Source organism: Penicillium oxalicum, chromosome VIII (assembly GCF_001723175.1).
Source record: "Penicillium oxalicum strain HP7-1 chromosome VIII, whole genome shotgun sequence".
NCBI classification, from domain to species: domain Eukaryota; kingdom Fungi; phylum Ascomycota; class Eurotiomycetes; order Eurotiales; family Aspergillaceae; genus Penicillium; species Penicillium oxalicum.
Window position 1 is genome coordinate 710,685 of NC_064657.1, and position 24,065 is coordinate 734,749.

The 24,065-nt window shown below is 36.4% G+C and overlaps 2 protein-coding genes across 2 annotated transcripts; both read right to left on the reverse strand.

Moving 5' to 3' along the window:
• Positions 1 to 12,331: 12,331 nt before the first annotated feature.
• Positions 12,332 to 13,062, reverse strand: POX_h09585 (uncharacterized protein; the record flags this gene model as incomplete). Its single annotated transcript, XM_050118337.1, has 3 exons — positions 12,332 to 12,335; positions 12,414 to 12,661; positions 13,006 to 13,062. The coding sequence occupies 3 exons, from the start codon at positions 13,060 to 13,062 to the stop codon at positions 12,332 to 12,334; spliced, it is 309 nt and encodes a 102-aa protein (XP_049965124.1).
• Positions 13,063 to 18,079: 5,017 nt separating this feature from the next.
• Positions 18,080 to 19,020, reverse strand: POX_h09587 (uncharacterized protein; the record flags this gene model as incomplete). The annotated part of the gene is made up of 2 exons (XM_050118338.1): positions 18,080 to 18,638; positions 18,704 to 19,020. 2 exons carry the CDS (start codon positions 19,018 to 19,020, stop codon positions 18,080 to 18,082), a joined length of 876 nt encoding a protein of 291 aa, XP_049965125.1.
• Positions 19,021 to 24,065: the final 5,045 nt, after the last annotated feature.

Consider the following 24,065-nt stretch of genomic DNA (forward strand, 5'->3'; position numbering starts at 1 on the left):
CCTGTCGAGTATCTTGTAAGATATACTAGAGGTGCGCGCTAAGTAGGTCAATCACTAAGTATTATCACTAAGTAAATCCCCTACCTATAGGTTAGGTTTGTCTTAGAGTTGAACCGTAGAGTACAAAGTGCTTCAAGGTAGTAACTAAGTAACAATATACAATTAATCGCGAAGAACTAAATATATAATACTAAAAAGAGTATCCTTATATATCCAGTCCTTCCTATCACTAATAAGTCGAGACTCATCACTAATACGCCAGGACTTATCACCGATAAGTCTATCCTATCACCGATAGGATATGGTCACGTGCGGGTTCACCGGGTTCTTGCATTTATAGTGTAATTCCGGTGCTAGTAAAATAGCGGCCGTTTCCTGCGTCGCGCTAACCGTCTTATAGAGTAAGAGGGTATCGTTTGTGTCGGTTAGCTGTAGGCTGCTTCTGGTGCCTGCCCTGAATGTCTCCTCCCCGGGTCCCTCGGGGCACGCCCAAGTATACCGAAACGCACGTGACAACGCTATTCCCTAGTGTCCGTAGAATGATTGGTCCTCAGTCGTCACTCAAATAACTGCGGCCCCCGCGCTTCTTTGAGGTCCGTAACAATTAGAAACCTATTAAAGATATCTAGGTAAATATCCTATAGAGGAATATAGATAATCTAAATAGACTACCGCTAGAAGGGTAGACTAAAATATATAATAATAGAATTAAGAAGAACGGAGGTAATACCTAGAATTCTACCTAAATATTCTAAAATTCTTAGAAGAGCTATTAAAATCTAATAATACTAATTTCTATTAGAAAGAATAATAGGAATAAGAATTCGATTACCTTAAAGGGAACCTAATCCTAATCCTAACTATATAGAAGGGATCTTAAAGAGGAAGATAGTAATATAGGCGATAACGCGAATAATAATACGAGTATAAATATAGTAATATAGATTAATAAAGAAGAAGATAAGTACTACTACGCCCTTATAGTAGTAGAATTCGACTTCGCCGACAGCCTAGATCCCTAACTTACTATAGCCTTAATTAAAAGAAACCACTCTACTAAGTAGATCGTTAACTTAGGTATATTACGCTTAATTTATATTAATAGAAATATAATTATAAAATTCTAAAGTAACCTATATAGCTATTAATACTAGACCTCTGATAGAAGAACTGTTAAATCTCTTAGAAAAGCGATCGCTCGAATTAAATTAATCCTCCTAGAAGGTACTAAAACCCTTAATATATAATATAAATATATACTAATAGGTAACTTTAACCTCCTATCTACGACCTAAATATACAAGGACTATAAAATAGGCTAGAAAGACTAGAAGAATATTTTTATTAACCTAGATAATAAACAAAAGATTATAGTATATATATATAGGAAACGAGGTATCCTATTTCTGAAGGCTACTTCAATTAAACTATCTATAGCGTACGAAAAGAAGGCCCTCCTAATCATAGCGACCGTATATTCCTTTGCTATAATTTTGCTAGAAGTAGCCTATTACCGTCTAGATTATATTAGATAGCCTACCGCAAAAATTAACTATTATAAAATCAGTAAGGAGGTCTATAGTAATAAATATTTTAATTATAAAGCTTATAAGATTGTAAAATCTAAGAGGATTATATCCTATACAAACTAAATACGCTCTAAGATACTATAGGAATTTATCTATATTAATATCTAGCTATGCACCCCCCTTAGAATCGGGAATATATTATACGTCCTAATCGTAGTTAACGATACTACTAGGTTTAGATAGGCTATTCTAATAAAGATAAAAGGCTAAGCCTCGGATATCCTAATCTAAATACTAAAGCGTATCTTTACTTCTACTAGTACTTAGCCTTCCGAGATCCGTATAGATAGAGATAGAAGTTTCTTTAAATTTAAAGAATAGGCTAAGCAGAAGAGTTATACTTTCTTAATAAGCGCCCCTTATACCTATAAACAAAATAGTATTACTAAAAGCTCTAGATATCTTATTATATAGGGGGCCCGAATCCTTATAGTAGCTACGCCCTAAGCTCCTGTATTTTTATAGCCTAAAGCTATAGTTACTACTACCTATATTATAAACCGAATCCGTAAGCTAAATAAAAAATTATCCCCTTTAGAAAGATAGAATAAGTACTAGTATAATACTAATAGCTCTAGGATAAAGTAACTAATCGATTTAGGGTTTTTATATATCTAGTATTCTAAAGCCTATATCTATATTCTAAAAGAATAATAAACCTAAGGATAAAAGATAGCCCCGAGGGTATAGATTAGATACCTAGTAAAGAGGGAATGCTCACGGCAGTCTGATCTCACTAGATAGGTCGAGTTATAGAGGAACCAAACCAAACCCACAAGCACGTAAGTCCTAGAATCCTCTAAGTAATCGTGAGATCCGATATCAGGTACCAAAGGCAGGAATCAAAAAGAGTGTGATATTTAAGTGTAAGGAATCCGACTATAAAGACTATCCTGAATCCTCCGTCTAAACTGTTTAAGTATAATAATAATACTGATCCCGCAAGCTAGGTCCTAGATAACCTTCCTCGGCGGTAAGGCTCTTAGGTATCTCCTACTACTAATATCCGCCTTTAAGTATATAACCGAATCCCCTACTATATAACCTCCCCCCCTATAATTTACCGTCCCTTAGTTAATTTCCCGTATCCCTCGATAGTAATATTAGATCTCCTAAAGACCCTTAGGCTAACTTACTAGGCTCACAAAATTTAGCAAAACCGATAGGCCCTTCTCTTTCGCAGAAAATAAGAGTATACGCTAAATTGCTACCGTTCGGCCTTTATCGTTATCTTAAAATATAGTAGGTAGGCCCTCTCCCGGTCGCGCTACTCCTAGATTAATCTATACGCTCGTTACTAATTCCGGCTAAAAAGAACGTCTAATTCTTCGATAACTACAGGGGAATCCTATCTTTCGCGACTATTAGCGTATCTCCGATCGGACTTAATTCTAGCAACCGAATTAATACAGAAAAAGGATACGCAAGCCGACTACTATATTTCTACTAGACTACCCGGAAGGAGTCTATTTAGGTAACGAAAAATCGCGATAATAAGCCGAAAGTTTAGACTAAGTACCTAATTTAGGACTATCTAGGGTCTTATAATCTTCCCTAATACTAACAAACTAGGGCAAAACCGTTCGCCGAAGATAAGTCGCTAGTCCTATTAATCTATAAGGAAGGTATAGCTTCGAAATACGTATATCTCCCTGTTTATAGATAACTTTTTCCTAGGAGAGACTAAATTTCTCCTTATCTTCTGCCGTCTATATCGTAGCCGATATCTTATAGATTAAACTATCTTTCTAGTAACTATATCGCGCAGATTCTGCTACTACTCGGCGAGGTAGTTTTATATCCTAAGTAGTATTTTAGTACAATTTCGTGGTTCTTATCTATTAAAGAAACTATCCCCTAGATTATATTCGCTATTCGTTAGGATATAAGGAGATCCGTTATATTAATATTAAGATAGCGGAAAGCAGTCTGTTTACTAGGGTATATACTCTTCGCGTAGTAAGGAAACGAAATTAGCCGATATTAATCTCCGTCGTAGTAGAATATAGAGTAGGTAGTAGGTATAGTCGCGCCGTACTAGTTACTAGATACTACTATACTATGCGTTTTTAGCCTATCTAACCCTTAGTATATACTTTCGCGATTAGTAATACTAGTTATATATTAAATTCCTCCTCGATTATATCTATTAGACCGCGAGGATAATAGCCGTCCTAATCGTTACGTAGCTATACAAAAATTAGTACTACTACGCTTCCGTTAACGTTCTAATCCCTCTCTATTTTCTTCCTAAAACTTAGTAGAACCCTTCTAAAATAGCGAAAACTTATATCCTAAAAAGTCAGATACTATATCTTCTCGAAATTCGATAAAGGTTTTCGTATCTTAGGAGGGAATCGAAAGTAGCTCCTAAGTTCTTTTCTAGAGGATAGTTTAAACTAAACCTTAAATTCCTTCTTAGCCCTATCCTAGTCACCGAGCTAGGCGTAAAGGTCGCAAGCGTTATACTAGAGTCCCGTAATCGATACCGTTAGTATAAATATATAAAAGATATACTAGCTAAGTTATATACCCCTTACAAATCGAATCAGGGCTAATTTCGGTCGTATTTTCGCGGATAGACCTACTAACAAGCCGAAAAATTACTAGCGCTTCGCGCTTACTTTTAGTATCTAATTTCGTCTTCGGAACTACTTTAGCTAGCCTAGAAGTATCTATCTTGTATCCGTAGGGTGCTAACTTTAATAAACCTTACGATATCTTCGGTTTCTTAGTAGTAGACTCCGTTAATAGTTCTGATTCCTACGATCGTTTATCGTTATCGTTATCGTTATCGTTTAGTTCCGGGCTCTGTTTCGCGGTTAGATTTCTTCTGCAGAAGAAATTCGGCTTCCTTCTAGATCTAGGTTTTACGATTAGATTTCTTCTACAGAAGAAATTTAGCTTTTATCCTTATCTAGAGCTAGGCTCTATCCTTATCTACCTTATCTAAAATTCGCGGTATCCGATAATATTCGTATATAAATCTATCTTTATTAATCGATAGATAGTGTTTTAATAACCGTTCTAGCGTTAGTTCCGTTAAATCTAGCGATTTATAGGCGTTATCGAGATTACCTTATATAACTTCTTTAGCTCTTCGGATCCCCCGCCTATATATTCCTTTCTTAAGTCGTTAGAGAATAGCGTTATTAACTCGGAGCTATATCTCTTCGAAACTAATCCCGCTCCTTACTAGTTTGCTAACCTTTTCGGCGAACGTTTTCGTTCGGACTCTGATTATAATCTTTTTAGCGTCCCTATTCTAAGCTTATAGCGCTACGTATATTACTTACTAGATATAGTTCTTGTTATATTCGCGACGATTAATTACTTCTCTTGCTACCGTCTAGCTATCCTCAAAATCTTCCTAAGTCTTATATCCCTTCTAAAATTCGCTATCCTTTACAAAGGTATAGAGTTCGATCGCGACTAGTCTAAAAATACCTACCCTTTTTCGCAAATCTTATATAGATAGAGCTTTGCTCTTATAGACCTAGTCCGTAGGTAGCGTACGTAATTCTTCGATAATCTTAGTAGGGAAGTAATTTATATTAAACGATTACTTAGTATCGAAGGTATAATATTAAGATATTAGCTTATAGCGGATATCGTAGCCTAGTCTTATATTAAATTCTTCCGCAGAAGAAATTTCGCGGAAGAAATTCGCAGAGTTTAACGTATCGTTATAGGTCGATATCTTCTGCAGAAGAAATTTATAGTACTTAGCGAAAAATTATTATAATTTAAGCTCTCTCCGGAGACTTCCCTCCCCTCCTAAAAATCTTGCCGTCCCTAGTAAGCTCCTTTTCTATTACCTTTTAAAATAGTCTCAAAAACTACTAAATTTCTAAATAAAGACAAAATTTAGTAAATCTAATAAATTTAATCTACTTCTAAGAGAAATCAACAAAAATACAAAAAATCCGAAATATTCGTATTAAACAGACTAATTAATATACCTTTTTAATAAAGAAAAATATCGAATTAAATTAACCCTATCCCTCTCGCGGCGGCTCCTCTTCTGCGCCTTTACGTAGTAGGTAGCAATCCGTTCTTAGCCTTAATTCTTTTATCCTTATCTAAATTTCTTTTATCCTAGAGCGCCTAGTAATAAAATCTTTTTAGCCTACTACTATTAATACTAGCGCTTACCTTATTTATCTATCGGTATAGGGTGCCGTCTAATTCTTTAATTTCGTATACGCTATTTTTTAGATCTTTTCTGATTCGATACGGCCCTATCTATCTAAATCGGAGCTTATTTCTAGATATTATATCGTCCTCTAACCTAGTATTATAGAGAAGGACTAAATCTTTTTCTTTTAGGGGCGCAATTCGCAGGTTTCTGTGCGAGTCGTGATATTCTTTATTCTAAGCTCTTAGCCTCTATAGCCGTATTATCGTATCAGAGATATCCTAGTCTCGTCTTTTAATTTATTTAGCTCGTAACGTAATTAGATCTGCGCGTGTCTCTACCTTTTCCTAGGGTAGTATCGACTAGGTAGGTATATCTAATTCTACTAGTAAGATAGTATCTTATCTATAAATAAATCGGAAGGGTAATACCGGTATACGTATACAAAGTCGCTCTGTTAGTAAGTATCGCGGCCGGTAGCTTTTAGGACTATTTTAGTTTAATACCTTCTAATAGTTTATACCTATTGTTATTTTAGATAAGGCGTCTTTTAGAGTTCGTATTACTCTCTTAATCGCCCTATTCGCCTACGGGTTATATACCGAAATTAAAATAGCGTATAACGCGGTACGATTTCAAAAAATTTCGTATTTCCGAACGTATTTTAGGACTAAAATTAATAATAATCTCCTAAGGCACCCTATACCTACAGATAATATCCTCCTAAACGAATCCGGTAGCGCTTTTGCTCTACTTCTAGAGAATCCTTGCTTCTAGCTACCTACTAGCTAAATCTCTTGCTTAGATAACTCCTTTTTAACCTTCCTTTTAGGTAGCGGGGTAGTATTAATATACTATTTCTCCTAGATTCGTATCATCTTGCGCTTCCGTAGGTTTATATAGTCTAACGGATCACGCGCCTAGTATTCGAAGCATACGCGCACAAATTTCGTAGTCTCGTATATATTCCTAACTAATAGTACCGCGTAGCTAATAGGTTATAAGTAGCTTCGCGGCCTTTATAGCCTAATTCTTTATATAAGCGCTATAGCGTCTCTTTTCGTATCCTAATATCGTCTAAAACCCTTCGTATAATTAGCTCTCTGCTATACCCTCTATAAAACAGATATCGATCTTAGACTACAAATCTTAAAGCCTTTTTCTTAAACGTGCTAAATTTACTACGAGATATCTTAGCGGGCCTACGTAGTATCGTTAAGAACCTTGCAATTTTCTAAGATTCTTCTAAATATAATCCGTCTAGAATTTCTATAATAGTCGTTTCTTCTATAGAAGAAATCTCCTAAGAAATAGGAATTTTAATAGAAACTATAGTTTCTACTAGGGAAACCGTAACGCGAAGATAAGAGATTTTAGCTACGATAAATTTATTAATATCTCTCTCCTTTTCTTGCTCTTCTATTTCTTTAGGCGTAGCGGGCTTCCTAGATAGGCTATTAGCGTACTATTTTTCGTCCTAGGAATATACTTTATATCAAAATCGAAGAGCCGAATCTAAGTAAGCTATCGCGTTACTAAGGCCCTAGGTAAGTCTAAAGCTAGTCGATTTAACTACGTAACTAGTATATTAGTATTAGTTTCTAATATAAACCTTACCCGTATAGCTAATACTATAGCTTTTTAAACGCTTTATTACTCCTCGATATTCTAATTTTCTAGTATCGTATATTTATCTGATTTAGACTAAACCCCTAACTCGTATCGTGCTACTCTCGTATACCCTTCTCTTTTCTATATCAAAACGCTACCCTATCCTATTTTTAACGCGTCTACTATAAGCGTTAGGTCTAACGGATTCTAGCTATAATCGACTAGTATAACCGCCGAAAACTATATAGTATCTCCTTGATCTTCTTAAAGGTATTCTATTTATTATTACCCTAATCGAATATCGTATCCTTCCGTAATATCGTATATAATAGCGCTATAATATACTAAAAATCCTTTACTAGAATTCGAAAGTAGACTAAGACTAATAAAAGAGCGTACCTTATCGCGATTAATAGGGACCGGCTAGTCGGCTAACTTAGAAATTTTCCGCTTATTAGGTCTACGCCCGTTAGAATCGTATACCTAGCCTATAATTTTAAGGCCGGATATTATAAGTTACGATTTTTCTGCAGAAACTCTCGCTCCCGCAAGTTCTAAAAGGTATAGGGTCTTATCTAGATTTTGTATATATTCTAAGATAAACCTCCTAATCCCTAGTCTTGCAAACTCGTTATTATACCGGGTCTTAGGTCCTTTAACCGGAATTTATCTATAAAAGGTTTAGTAATATACAGAATATTAGCTAGGATCTATATAACTACTCTTTAGAATTACGGTACAGAATTCGAAGCCCCTTACAATAATATAGTCTGCCTTAGCAAACCGATCAGGGTCTAAATCGCTATTATATTTCGATCGCGACTATCTAGAGTTATCTAGTTATACCCGGAAAATAGATTAATAGCGGACGATATTACTATACCTAAAAATTCTTTAACGAATTCGTCCGTATTAGGGGATATTCGTATCTCGTACTATTACTTTGTTAATATATATTATAGCGTTTACTATACGATATTTTCTATTCTTCTTGCGTACTAAAAACTAAGGATTTCGGTAGGGACTATCGCAATATTCTAGGACCCCTTTTTATATCTTTCCTGTAATATCTCTTTAACTATACCTTTTAGCGCTAGCGGGATTCGAAATCTAGGATACTACTAGGCCTTATACCGAATCGTCTTAATACGTTATAGCGGTATTACTTCCGGGAAAATCAAAGATATATAGGACTAATCCTACGCAAAATAACCTTCTCTTTTAAATAGTATCTCGCGTAATAATCCTTTTTCTTTCGTAGAAGATCCTTTCTAATTAATATTTTCTGCTCCCTTTTAGGTATTAGACGCGTACCTCTTACGATCGTAGAGATCCGCGGTATTAGTAGATTATTAAATTTACTTTTAATATTAGACGCGCGATATTTAGTAAAGTATTTCTTTTCGCAGATTTCCTTCTAATTCGCATAACTAGTTAGCACCGATCTATCGTTTTCGGTCGCGTTAACTAGTTTAATCTTATCCGCTACTCTTTTAAACAAAGTATAAACTAGTATACCTATACCTATAGGGTTAGGGCTCGGATTTATAGTTAAAAGATACCTTAGTCGTAGAAATCTTATAGTAATATCCTGCGGCTACCTACGCGGAATCTTATAGTTATAGCTAAATCTTAATTTATCTAAAATTTTTAATATCTTTCCTCTCTTATATTTTTAAATATTTTTAGTACTTTTATAGCGTTTTTAGAGGGTACTATTAAAACGTATAGTAAATTATAGCCTATTTTTAGTCGGTCTTATTTTTATACCGGAAGTATCGCTAATTAGGCTTCCGGATATCCTAAAAAATCTACCTCCGTATTCGTAGGTTCTGCAAAATCTTTAGGCTATAGCTAGTATCCTAGACCGAAGTTTTCTTACTCGGAGAATATACCTTAAAGACTAACTTCCTAGTCCGGTCTTCCGAAAAGACTACTATTTTAACAGAACTATTAATTTTCTCCGTAGTAGAAGCTATTATATCGCGTAACTAGATTCGTCCTAGGAGAATCTCTGCTATATAATCCTTTAATTATATAGTAAGAGTACGTTATAATATCGCCGATTAAAATAGGTAAGCCTTCCGTAACTCCGTAAAAGGGACGCGTTCGGCTATTAACAGGCACTATATATAGCTTTAGATCTTTTCGAATATTAAGGTTCAATACGTACCGTTTCTAGGGAAATAAGATTAACTAATAATCCCTAATCAATCGTAGCTTTAAGCTTATACCTATACACGTATACCTTTATACGCAAGAGCCCTCTAGATATTCCTTAAGTACCCGAATTTCGCGGCGCAGAGATTCGTACCGATCTCCTAAGATCCTACCCGCGCGGTTACTTTATCTACTTTTGCAACTCGCTAAGTAGTAGCGAAGTATACGGGCGTAGTTCGTAGCATTCGTAGTATCCGTAGTAATCATAGGCACCGAAGGTTCGAAGGAATTCGCAATATTTCTGACTTAGCTACAGTTACGGTGATATAAATATCAGATCACCTAGTATAATCGTAGGCGTATAGGAAAGCTAGCAATTTTCTAGCAATTTCTTCCTTACGTTAGGTAGTAGCATCCGCGGAAGGTTTTAGGCGCTTTTAGATAGTCGACGAATTTCCCGGTCTAGACAGGTAAGCAGGCGTCGAAAATCTTACGTCTTAACTAGCTCTCTAGGTCTAACTACCCTAGTCTTAGATTTCTTCTACAGAAGAATCTCGCGGCTAACTTTAGTTAGCGATCCTTTCCCGCCTATAAATTTCTTCTAGAAGAAATTCGCAAAGGGGCTAGTACTATATCCGCTATTATATCGTCTTTATTAATAGTCGCTAGACGGTATCTACTCGGATACTACGCACTTTCGCATAATTTCCAGACTAGTTAGAGCGCTTACGACCGGCTAGTTATCTATTAATAGCGAAGACTTCTCCCTTACACATTTCGTCTTCGCTCCCTTCTAATCCTTCGAAATTAGCGTCTTTTCTAAGGAAATCCCTACTAAATCTACCTAAGTAGTATAAATTTACGGAGTATAGTAAGAATAGACCCCTAAATATAATTAAGGCGTAGTAATAGTAGAGATAGCGTTAACGCTTACGCGTTAATCTTCTACTACTAGTACTAGTCCGGAACTATATCCTTCCAAAATTAGTTACCTCTCTTGCGCGCCTCCGTCTATTCTTACTAACCCTTCCGAGTACTACCCGATTTAGTTTATTCCGGTAGTATAGTCCTTTATTTTATATACTTAGATAGACAGGATAACTAGTTACCCGATACCCTTTATTCCTATACTAGTAGTAACTATTAGATATCTATCTTATAGGTATATAAGCAGGGTTATTTCGGTTATTATTTTTCGCGATTAGGTACTAAACTAAGACTCTCTGTTTATCGTAGCCTTCCGCTAGTCTTTAATAACCTTTAGTATATTTACTACAGACCGTTAAAAGCTTTCGTTAAACTTTCTAAATCCTATCCTCTTAGAGAGCTCGTATTCTTAATCGCAGAACTCTATTTTTCGGAGTATCTATTATTTTCCGTCTCGTACGATTTTTCTCTAGAATCCGCGTAGACCTAGATTCCTTTCTCGGGCACTATATAGCCTATCGCGAGATCGTAATCCTTCTAGTCCTAATTTAGATCCCTAGTAGCTTTTTATCTAATCGAAAGAGATCCGTCTTTTACTCCTAGAAGGGTAGTTAATATTAATTTTCTCCTTCTTAATTAATTTCGATCTTAACTTTTCGGGTAGTCCTTCGATAAACTAAGTATATCGTTCTAAATCGCTAATATCTCCTCTCTTTACTAGATAATAAACAGAAAAAGGTAGTTAAGTATATATAAAAGTCGTCCTATTCGATACGATTCCTGCAGAAACTCTATAGCTAGGTATAGTATAGGTAGCCTATAGGCTATCCGTATCGCGATACTAATCTTTAAAGTCCTAGAAAAACTCTTCCTTATTCTTCGCTTACTAGTTAGCATTCGCCTTAACCTATACACGCTATAGCTAACCGTAGTAATCTAGAAGGATCTCCAAAATTCGCGCGTTGTTTCTTATATTATAGCGCTTATATATACGTTCAAAACTATCTAAGAATTCTAATATTTCTACCTTCGAATCGTAGCGTACTAGGGGTCCCTAGCTTAGGCATAGTCCTAACTATATATCGCAAAGTTTATATCTCTGAATTAGGCGTATAAACTTGCGTTAGTATCGCGAAGGAGCTAGTCTCGGTAGTAGCGGCGGCGGTAGCGGTACTCTCTCGCTAAACCCTTTAGGCGATCCTTTAGCAGACTCAGAAGGGGCTCGATTACTAGGATCACGATAGGTCGAAAGAGGTTATATTTGTAGGTATATCTAAAGATATTCTATAGTCGTTTAGTTATTCAGATTACGATAATTACTTTAGCTTCGTAGGCTCTGTCTAGTCCGGATATTTTTAGGGTTTTTTAGGTTTTTTAGGTATAATAGTATCTAGAGGGATATAGCAAGATTCGCAAGGTAATTAACTCTTTAAATTTAACGAAGTCGTAAAATTAGTAGCTAGTCTAGATAGTAGCGCTATTCCTAATTCTTTTCGATTTTTCTTCTAGTTTTTCACTCTCTTTTATAGCTTTCCTTTCTTTTTTATCGCTTTTCGTCGTCTATTTAGTATACGTTTTTCTCGTGTTTTCTTCTACAGAAGAACTTTATAACTACCGTTTTAGTATAGCATTCTCTTCTAGTAAGATCTTTATATTAGCCGCCTATAGAAATCTTTCCAAAGCAATAAACTAACTCTATATAAAGTTCGGATAGACCAAGTTTATCTATTAATATAATTAGTCCGGAGACATTTTTAGCAATCGAATCAATATCTCTCGATCCTCTTAGTATCGATCGGCTAATAATCCGCGAATAAGCTAGGTATACCAGTCGAATAAAGGCATAGTATTAGCCGTAAGACCCTCGGTAGGAGTAGCCCCCTATATATAGCTAAAAGTCGCGTATTTAGCTATAATATAAGGTATTAGTTTCGAATAGTAGTCTCAATTTCTCTCAATTTTTCGTTAGGGTCAAACGCATTACCTACTTTTTCTGCAGAAAAAAACAGAATTTCTTAATCATAGCGGTAGTCGTAACAGTAGCGGTCGTAGCGGTCGCAGTAGTCGTTCCAGTCGTCTCAGTCTTAGCAGTCTTAGTAGCAATCTCAGCAGCAATCTTAGCAGCAATCTCAGCAGCAATCTTAGCAGCAATCTCAGCAGCAATCTTAGCAGCAATCTCAGCAGCAATCTCAGCAGCAATCTTAGTAGCAATCTTAGCAGCAATCTCAGCAGCAATCTCAGCAGCAATCTTAGTAGCGGATCCTTTTATAATCGCATCGTAGGAATAGTATAGTCCTCTATCTCAGCCACCTTTATTACAAAACCCCTACGTCGGTCACTAATAGAGAGGGGAATACTCACGGCAGTCTGATCTCACCAGACAGGTCGAGTTATAGAGGAACCAAACCAAACCTACAAAGCACGCAAGTCCTAGAATCCTCCAAGGTAATCGTAAGATCCGATATTAGGTACTAAAGGCAGGAATCAAAAAGAGTGTGACATTACAAGTGTAAGGAATCCGACTATAAAGACTGTCCTAAATCCTCCGTCTAAACTGTTAATCAAGCATAATAATAATACCGGATCCTGCAAGCTAGGTCCTAGATAACCTTCCTCGACGGTAAGGCTCTCAGGCATCTCCTACTACTAAACATCCGCCTTTAAGTACATGCAACCGAATCCCCTACTACACTAGTTAGATATAATAGTAAGAATAGCTACTAATATAGGATTTACGACCTAAGCAAGAGAAAAGTTATAATTAGAAGAGATATAGACTTTTAGGAAGAACTATCTATACTACTATTAGACCTAGATAATCGAATTAAATAGATTATATAAGAAAGGCTCTATAATATAAAGATCTAAAATATTAAAAAGATAACCGATATAACTATAAAACGATTAAATAGGCCTACCTAAAATACTACCCGCGCGGATAACGACTACTATAAAGATCCCGACTATAATACCTACTCTAATATAAGCCTAGATACCTACGAAGAAATCTAAATTTTATAAACTTCCTATACTCTAAAAATTCTACCTCTCTAATAGGAAAGAGGAAGGGGATATAATCTTCTACCTCCTTAAGTCTAATTCCTAAAAGACCTAGAATTACGCGAGGGACGAATTTTTTCCTAACCCGCTCTAATCCCTCTAAGTATACTACTAACCATACCAGAGGACTAAAATATCCTAATTTTATAACCTTTCTATCATCGCAAAATTTTACTAATACAACCGAGGAAAAGAGCCCCTAATATAGGAATTTTTTCACGCTAGAACCCGGATAGTCTAATCCTGTTAATTAAGAGAAGGACTATACCAGGATAATTCCTATCTATACCAGAATCTGACCTAAACCCTACTATTAAAAAGTCTAAGATACTATCCTAATCAATTTAACTATAAATTCCTCCTCTAGTAGTAATTCCTTAGAGGTTCCGTAGCTACCTAATATTATAAGCTTTATTAGCAGACCCTATCGATACTATTATAATAAACTAGCTAGATTTCACGAGCGACTAGAGACGCTCTATCTCTCTAGTAAGAAGAAGCCTACGGAGATATACTCCGAGATAACTTATAGAAGGAATAGTTAGATATACTATAAAAGGACTAGTTTAGGAAGAGTATAAAGAGAGAACGAAAGGAAGTTTATACTTCGCTACGTCTACTAAAGATAACTTAATTAGACCTAGTATATTAAGTATAGCTACTAAGATAATATAGTTAGTAATAGTTAAAATCCCTTAAATCTATAGGGAAGCTATAAAATTCTAATTCGCTAATTAATAGCTTAAAGCTAAAGAGACCTAATTAAAGAATTTTAAATTATCTAATATAATAACTTTAGTAACTAAACCCCTAAAAGGTACTAAAATCCTTCTAGGTAAATAGGTCTATAATATTAAATAGGATACCGAAGGATATATCCTAGAATTCCGAGCTAGATAGGTTATATATAGTAACTGCTAAAGTCTAGGCGTAGACTTCTAACCTAACGAAAGATATATCCTAGTTATCTTAGATATATCGGCTAAGTTATTTATTACTATAGCTACTATCTATAATTAGAAAAAGGAATAGTAGGATATAATTAGAGCCTATCTTAATACTACTATTAATAACTATATTATATTTATAAAGTAACTAACTAGATATAAATAATTTAGCCTAAAAGGAGAAGATCTAGTATATATACTAAACTAGACGCTTTATAGATTACGATAAGCAAGATACCTCTAGTATAAACTTTTTAAAGATAACCTATCTAGCCTAGGCCTCTCTCTAATCCCCTCCGAACTATATATCTTTACTAATAAGGACTATACTATATTTATTATAATCTATATAGATAATATCCTCGCGACTAGATATAAGGATCAATTAAACTCTATAAAAAAGGGCCTTTCAAACAAAAGAAAACTAAAGACCCTCCTATTCAAAAGATTCCTTGGATATAATATAATTAAAGAACCCTCTAGCTATATCTTTATGAGCTAATAGGCTTATTTAACAAATTTAATCCATAATAAGGGCTATAAAAATTGCAATCCTTCGCTAATTCTAATAAATCCCTCTTAGAAAATCCCCTATCTAAATAATCTAACAGAGGATAACGCATTCGATCAGGGTGCCTATACTAAAATAATAGGAAATATCGGTTAGCTCTTAATTAAAATACGCCCGGATATTATAGCAACCATATCTAAACTATAGCGCTATAATATATACCCGAGAAAAGATAATATAGTAGCGTACAAAGTTTTGTTATAATACCTTATAGGCACTACAAATTTAGGAATCCTATTTAGAAAAGAACCCTTAAAGGGTCTAGAAGGATTTATCGACTTATCATACGCTAATATAGAGGATAGAAAATCTACCGAAGTATATATTTAGTTCTTTGCTAGAACCTAATCTTATAGAGCTTAAAAAGATAAGATATCGTAGTAGCCTTATTAACTATAGCCGAATACTATACCCTTATAACTATAGCGAAAGAGGGACTCTATCTTACTAAAATTACTACTAATCTTTTACTTATATCCCTATTAAACTAAGATAAAGAATTCGACAAAAATATCCTAATTACCCTATTTTATAATTCCGATAATACTATCACGACTATTATAAACCCTTAAGTTAGCCTAAAATTATCCTAGATTAGCACGAGATACCATTTGATCAGAGACCTTATTAAAAGGAACCTTATCTAACTAACTAGTATCCCGAGCAAGAATAATACCGCTAATATACTTACTAAAACTAAGCCTAATAGGATTTTTCAAAATAATCGTACTAGATTATTATATATAAGAGATCCTAACTAACCCTCCCCTTCTAAATTTTATTATATTACACTACTACATATATTATTCTTTATATTGCTACTAGTCCTAGGAGGGGTGTAAGAGAGTTTGCCCTCTCTAGATATTTACTAGGCCTAGTAGCGGTTATATATCTTAAGGTTTTTTCCCCTATCGTGGGTTTTCCCTCTCTCTCTCTCTTCTTCCTTCTCCCTAGACTTCCCAATCCTAGTTATCTCGCCTCTAGATTGCTTCCTTGCCTTGTAGACCTATAGGTCTATCAGTCCGTAATACTAGGAAGGTCCTATAAGAACTTAGAGTAAGAGTAGAAGGACCTATAGGGTCTAGATCGTATTTAAACTAATCGTTAAGGATTCTATATCCTTCTGCCTTCTTCCGCCCATATCTCCTAGCCCGTAGGTTATATAACCTATAGTCCTACAGATTATTAGTAGTCCCGGTTCCTTCCCGCCCTAGTCCTAGGTTAGGTAATCCTAGGGTCCTAGGGCCCCTTAGGCTTCCGGGCTATCCTATATAGGCCTTTACCTGGCTAGTCTAGATATAAGTACCGTAATACTATTAGGCTATAAACTCGGTCTTTTTATAATTTATCTACTAAGCCTATTAGGTTAGTTCTAATATAAAGAATCCGATAAGAATCTTATATAAATTACTTATATATTAGTCGGGACTCGCTTCGAAAATATATTCTAATTTGTCGAGCTACTAGATATATTACTCTAGGGTTAATATAGAGCTTAAGTAGTACAAGATATTATTAATTTTAATCTCTATATCTTAGGATCGATAAGGAAGAGGAGGCGCTAGTTAAGATTCGGGAGTATCTTATCGCCGAATCGTAGCTTTATATTTAAGTTATTAGATCCGCGCTAAAAGACGATCGAGAGTATTTTATTTATTAGGTTCGGTCTATTTAGGAGACCGTATCTTATAGCTAGACCTATCTTCTAGGTCCCGAGGGGTTAGGCTAAGCCTACTAGAGGGTTATCTAAGTCCCTTACTAACTCGTTAGGATCGTTCCGTTACTATAAGATAGGCGGATTATTAATAGATTATTAGTATAGATATTTCTCCTCTAGGTAGCTAAATAGGAAGATTTAGTAATTATTAGGGGATCTATATCGCAGGATAGAGAACCTGTTAGCTAGGTAGAGAGTCTAAGTCTATAGGGTCTAATTTCAAAGACTAATTCTTAGAGTCTAGGTAGACTCTACTAGTTCCTATAATATATACATAGCGTTTCCGCGTACCGAGTTCCTACAGCCCTACATAGAGTCCTTAGGGTTGTTACCCCAAGGCGACACGGGGTCGATTCAACAGTGAAACGCCTCGAGTTATCACGTATGATATGCGCCGTAATATAGCTCGTATTTATCTTCTCTTTTACTTTGAGGTGACTTGGCTATACTCTAGGGTAGACATGTTTCTTTTGCGCTATTGTACCTGTTTTTCGGAGTACTCGTCGGCCTCTTCCAGAGCCAGATAGCGCTTATATGGAGTCAGATTATCTTTGGCTTTACACCAATCCTCCCTTCTCTACAAGCGGTGTGTCCTGTCCTTTCGCATAATATATGAAGTTAGCTGACTAGTTGCAGTATTTGAGGATAAGGTTTCAGCAACGTCGCCTTCTAACCCCTTCGCGCTTATCAATCATCCTCTGCCCCTTTTTCGCTTTGTCATCAACGCTAGCAATAATTGCAATAATGTTAGGCGGCATATTTTACATACGCAGTGTTCACCTGGGCAGTCTGTTTATCCTTGTCGGGGACTACTTGGGCGTGGCCTGGTAGTATTGGTGGTTAGCCAGCTAAATAACTGAAGGCCGAGCAAAAGTCCGACGTGTTTCATACTATTTACTAGCAATGACACTTTTCTTGCTGATAATTGCTATCATAGGCACTGTCTGGAAACCTCGGATCGTCGCGCTTGAGGTATGCTAATCTTCCTTCCCGCCATCTCTGGGAAATGCTGACAGCAACAAGGGTCAGTTGTGTATTATCGTCATCTGGACGACCTTTCTGCAAATAGTTGCGTGACAATCCTCCAGTGTCAGCACAGAGAGGAATAGATTTAGTCTCGTGGTATCTGCTAGGCACAACTACCGAGTAAGGGAGATTTCTGTCAAGTTTGTCGCTGTGTTATGTATCTAGCAGACCGAAACCCTTGTAGTCCTTCACAAAAGAACGCATAGGTAGAGGAATGAGAAGAAGATCATAGACAAAATCAATTTGGGGCCTTAAATGATGGTGCAAGGAACAAGATTGGCAGCTGACACCTTGCATATGAGGCCCAAAGTCTCGTAACATCTCGCAAGGTTTTCAATTGCCTCGTTTTCGTCGCTTCCGTAACTTCAAATCAGACAAATTGAAGGGAGGAACAGGTACATAGCCGTAAGTAGACAGACCTGAGCCGCCACTGTGGCTAGTAGGGCGAAAATAAGTAGAAGAGACCACTTCATAAGTCTCCCTGTTTCCATCGCCATAGTCATGGAACACGACCCGTGTCTCTCGCTCCTTTTGTCTGCGAGCCTCTGTCCCTATTTGTCGCGCCATTTCAGTTTCTGACAGATTTGTAGATATGTCCAAAGAACCAGAAACATTATTTGGCCCCGGTAGCGGTTGTTGAAAACTCATTCTCGACGGTAGGGGAGTTTCCGTAGGTGGAGACATGGGGATAGGAGAACCGGGAATATTCTCCTTGATCAAGGCTTCTGCCTCGGCAATGGGTTCTTTCTTTATCTCTTGCATAATCACAACCATATTTTTTGTATTTATTACCCATTTTGGTTGGGAGTCGGTGTTCATAAACCCGTCCATCTTCTTGGCCAGACGTCGCAGACATCTCTCCTGGCGGTTGATCATTCTTCTCAAATGTTTTCTGGGGCTCGAAATAGTCCATTAGATATCTGAGCTTGAAGGGTCAGAGCAGACATTTATCCTTACATTTGTAAAATCATGGTTTCCTTCTCGCTCTCTGAGATGGACTGGCTCCTCAGATCTGCCATGGAAGAATCGAGGACCAAGAGACAGGTGAGGGCCGTCAAACTTAGTTTCACGCTATTCAGCGTGATAAGCGGAACCTGGGCCTCGTCTTTGGTCAAATGCCATCTTAGTTTTGCAATAAATTTGTCAAAACGAGTAGCATTAGCGTCTGCTTTTAACGGCTCAAGTTTCAACACAATGTCGTCAATATGGCCAAAGGCCAAAGTTGCCTGAGAGTTGAGAATTTTCTCAAGTTGTTGCTCACGAGCCAACTGCATTACGCGGTTTTCCAGAGGACGGCTAATATGCCTAAAAATCCCGAAAAGGCTCTGACAAGCTGACACCTCATCTGCGAGAAGATTAACCTCTTGCTTAGCGACTCGGAAATTGTGCTTTAATTGATGTAGACGTTTTGCACATTGCTCGAGTTGATTGTAAATCGCAAAAACCGAGGCTACCGTGCCGATAGCTTCCATTATCACGGAAAGTGAAGCCTTGTTTTGAATCCATCCTCGGTTTTAGAATTACATTACATCTCAACCTTGCAATGCGGGGCTTGAGGCTCAAAAGAACCTGATGTTTGAACCCTACATAATAACTCCTCAATGAACCAATCAACTCACGCCACGGTCATCCTACATTACAGCCCTGTATTGCATCATGCCTGATTACAGGCGTGATGGCCGCTTCACTTTTTTGTCGAATCAGAATGTTTAGAGAAACCGCCATGCCCGCATAAAGACCGGCGCCTAGCACTTCCAACCTATCTGACGCCGGGACCTAGCGCTTTGCCAGCTCTATATGCACATGGAGGCGGGGCCATACATGCATATTCACGTGTGGCTGGCGATTCGAATTGATGGTCCATACGCATGTCGAGGCGACCATATCTTCAATTCCCGACTGTCCGTCGCAGCTGCGATTCTTGGGGGGCGTCTGTTATGGAAAAGGCTGGGAAGCAGAAAGATGATCATATTCCTATGTAAAGCTAACGTAATTCACGGCCGGTCGGGACACACGGCCGGCCGGGATACCCACTCCAAAATCGCGTATTCCTACCACCCTACCTAATTCAACCACCTACTATGCCACTAATTCGCACTGAATCTTCGCAGAAATTAGCCAATCAGGAGGGCAGGATTCTATTAGCTCTTGATGATATGGAAAATGGCTGTATCAAATCTTTTCGCGCAGTAGCGGAGCTATATAGTATACTGCGTTCTATACTACACGCGCGCGCGCATAGAAGATCCTCACACGTTGATAAACGCCTATTAGGTTATAAATTAACTTAATTAGAAGAGGATTCGCTTACTAAATAGACTCTCTCTATAGATTCGCGTGGGGTAGCGCCTAGGCCCTCTACTATTCGAGAGATAGCTAATATCTTTCTTGTAGCGCGTAGAACTAACCTCCTATTAACGGTTAGCGTTAATTAGGTATTAACCTTCGTTAAACGGCGCGATAAGCTTTAACCACGCTATTCTAAACGATATAATTATTAGCGCGCTCTTAACGAGGATCCAAAGGCTATTAAAGAGTAGTTTTTGATAGTATAACGTGCGATTAAGGAGAATAGGATTTAACCGGAGGATATCTATAACTTTGATAAGATAGGCTTTGCGATAGGCCTTATATCCTCGCAAAAGGTAGTTACGCGCGCTAAATAATACGGTCGGCGATCGATTCTATAGCCTAGTAATCGCGAATAGGTTACTACGATCGAAGCAATATGCGCTAATAGCTATACGCTACCGCCCTATATTATGTTACGGCGTAGCCGAACAAGTTGCGATACCATACTATATATACCGGACTCTGGGCAGTATCCGCAACTGCGGATATTAGTGATCTTTTATGGTCTTGTTGGTTAGTGTCCGCCCAGAACGCTTCCGTAACAATTTCGATCGCGACTATCTGGAGTTATCTAGTTATACCCGGAAAATAGATTAATAGCAGACGATATTACTATACCTAAAAGTTCTTTAACGAATTCGTCTATATTAGGGGGTATATTCGTATCTCGTACTATTACCTTATTAATATATATTACTACGTTTACTATATAATATTTTCTATTTTTCTTACGTTAAGAACTAAGGATTTCGGTATGGACTATCGTAATATTCTAGGACCCCTTTTTTTAATCTTTCCTATAATATCTCTTTAACTATACCTTTTAGCGCTAGCGGAATTCGAAATCTAGGATACTACTAGGCCTTATACGGAATTATCTTAATATATTATAGCGGTATTACTTTAGGGAAGATTAAAGATATATAGGACTAATCCTACACAAAATAACCTTCTCTTTTAAATAGTATCTCGCGTAATAACCCTCTTTCCTTTAGTAGAAGATCCTTTCTAATTAATATTTTCTGCTCCCTTTTAGGTATTAGACGCGTACCTCTTATAATTATAGAGATCCGCGGTATTAGTAGATTATTAAATTTACTTTTAATATTAGACGCGCGATATTTAGTAAAGTATTTCTTTTCGTAGATTTCCTTCTAATTCGTATAACTAGTTAGCACTGATCTATCGTTTTTAGTCGCGTTAACTAGTTTAATCTTGTCCGCTACTCTTTTAAATAAAGTATAAATAGGTATACCTATAACTATAGGTCTAGGGCTCGAATTTATAGTTAAAAGATACCTTAGTCGTAGAAATCTTATAGTAATATCCTACGGCTACCTACACGGAATCTTATAGTCGTAGCTAAATCTTAATTTATCTAAAATTTTTAATATCTTTCCGTCTTTCGTATTTTTAAATATTTTTAGCGCTTTTATAGTATTTTTAGAGGGTACTATTAAAACGTATAATAAATTATAGCCTATTTTTAGTATCGGTATCTTAATTATTGTACTAGAAGTATCGCTAATTAGGCTTCCGGATATCCTAAAAAATCTACCTCTATATTTATAGGTTCTGCAAAATCTTTAGGCTATAGCTAATATTCCTAGACTAAAGTTTTCTTACTCGGAGAATATATCCTAAAGACTAACTTCCTAGTCCGGTCTTCCGAAAAGACTACTATTTTAATAGAACTATTAACTTTCTCCGTAGTAGAAGCTATTATATCGCGTAACTAGATCCGTCCTAGAAGAATCTCTGCTATATAATCCTTTATAATTATATAGTAAGAGTACGGTATAATATCGCCGATCGAAATTGAGAGAGTTTGCCCTCTCCAGATATTTGCTAGGCCTAGCAGCGGTTATGTGTCTTGAGGGTTTTTCCCCTATCGTGGGTTTTCCCTCTCTCTCTCTTCTTCCTTCTCCCTAGACTTCCTAATCCTAGTTATCTCGCCTCTAGATTGCTTCCTTGCCTTGTAGACCTATAGGTCTATCAGGTTATAAGCCCGATCGCAATAGTAAGGCCTATATTTATAAAAACCGCAAGTTCTCAAATTTTTAATTACTAAATCTATCAAATTCGGCTATAGAAGCCATAATCACTAAATTACTAAATTCAAATTCAAATTATTAAACCTAATACAAATTTAACAAACTCAACCAGGCTATAGAAGCCAGAAATTTACTAAATACAACATAATCAACTAGGCTATAGAAGCTAAATCCAAGATTAACAAAAGAAAGACGCGTCTGTTAATATTTATTAGGACTACTATAATATTAATATCTCTTACTTTAGACCCTACTATAACATACTAATAATAATAATAATATATATTCCCCACAAACCTCCCTTCTTACTAAATTCTATCCCTAAATCCTATCCAAATTACCTAAATTATCAAATTTACCTAAACCTCAATTATATTCCTAAATACTAACTATAGCTAAAGAAGATCTCGGCTAAGCGGCCGGGGTTAAAGAATTCCCTATATCTTGTAAGGACTATAGTAAGTTCTTTACCCTGAAATCCCGAGGCTAGCTAGTAAACTAACTTACTAGCGCCCCTAAAGAATTTACCCTTAACCTACTTAAATTATTAGAAAGAACAGAAGACTTCGAGGACTAGTTTAGAGATATATACTAAATCCTTAAAAAGAAAGGACTCTATCGCCTTATTAACCTAAAATACGATAGGCCTAAAGTAATATCTAACGAAGCAGAAACTTAGGTCGAGTACTCCTATACTATACAGATATAACTATAATAATCTATCTCGAAGGATATTAATATAATAGTTAAAGCTATAAGATTCCGATACAAATTCGCTAATAAATATATTATTAGCTTAAAAAAGGCCCTTTATACTACTAGCTTTATTCCTAGCAAAAAGAAGGTAACTAGGGTTCTACGAACCTACCGAGCTAACTACCTATCAGTAATCGATTTTATATATAAATTTCATAGTACCTATACTAAAGTAGCGGAAGAAGTCTAACTTACCCTAGGTATAATCGTTTCCCTACTTCTTAATAAATTACAAAGTAGTATCCTAACCTTTATAGCTACTAGACTAGCAGATTATTCTAACAGATACGAAAATATTACAAAGATTATAGTACTAGACCTTTTCCGAACCTTTACTAAGGTAATCTATAAACTAGAAATTATAAATTATTAATTCTAGAGCGTCATAACTACGATAACCAGAAAATCTATAAAACCCTTATTAGATAAATATAAATACCTCCCGTTAAAGTATATGCCTCCGAGAGGTAAATCGCTATAGGAATAGGTAAAAGAATAGACTAAAGGCCTAAATTAGGTTGCCCCGAATAGTAACTACTTCTTTTACGAGAGAAAAGGCTATACTACTAAGGACTACGCCTATTTAGTTATTATATCGCGAACCCTAGATTGGAAGCCTATTAAAGGTATCTAGGTAAATACCCTATAGAGGAATATAGACAATCTAAATAGACTACTACTTAGGCCTTACAATTACTCGCGAGTCCTACGAGCCGGTTCGCGAGTAGCGCGAGCCAAGGACTCGCGAGTTCGAGTCAGAAGGGCCGGCTCGCGGAAAATTACTCGCGAGTTCGAGTTAGAAGGGCCGGCTCGCGAGTTTCTGACTCGACTCGCGAGCTTTTTATAATATAAGATTTTATACTACTAAGCTAAGTTACTCTAAAGAGGTTTATTACTAATAAGAAAAATTCTTCTTATATAGTATTAGGCCTTATAAAAGTAATTAAGATTAGAAAAAAAAAGTTAAAGGATAAAAATTTAATATTTACAACCTATTATATATTCTACTACTAAGTCTAATCATATATCTAAGTCGAACTCCGCCGTTTATACTAATCCTGTTACTAATTTAAACCCTATTACTAATATAAACCCTACTACTAATATAAACCCTGTTACTAATATAAACCCTACTACTAAGCTAAACTTCGTCGCCT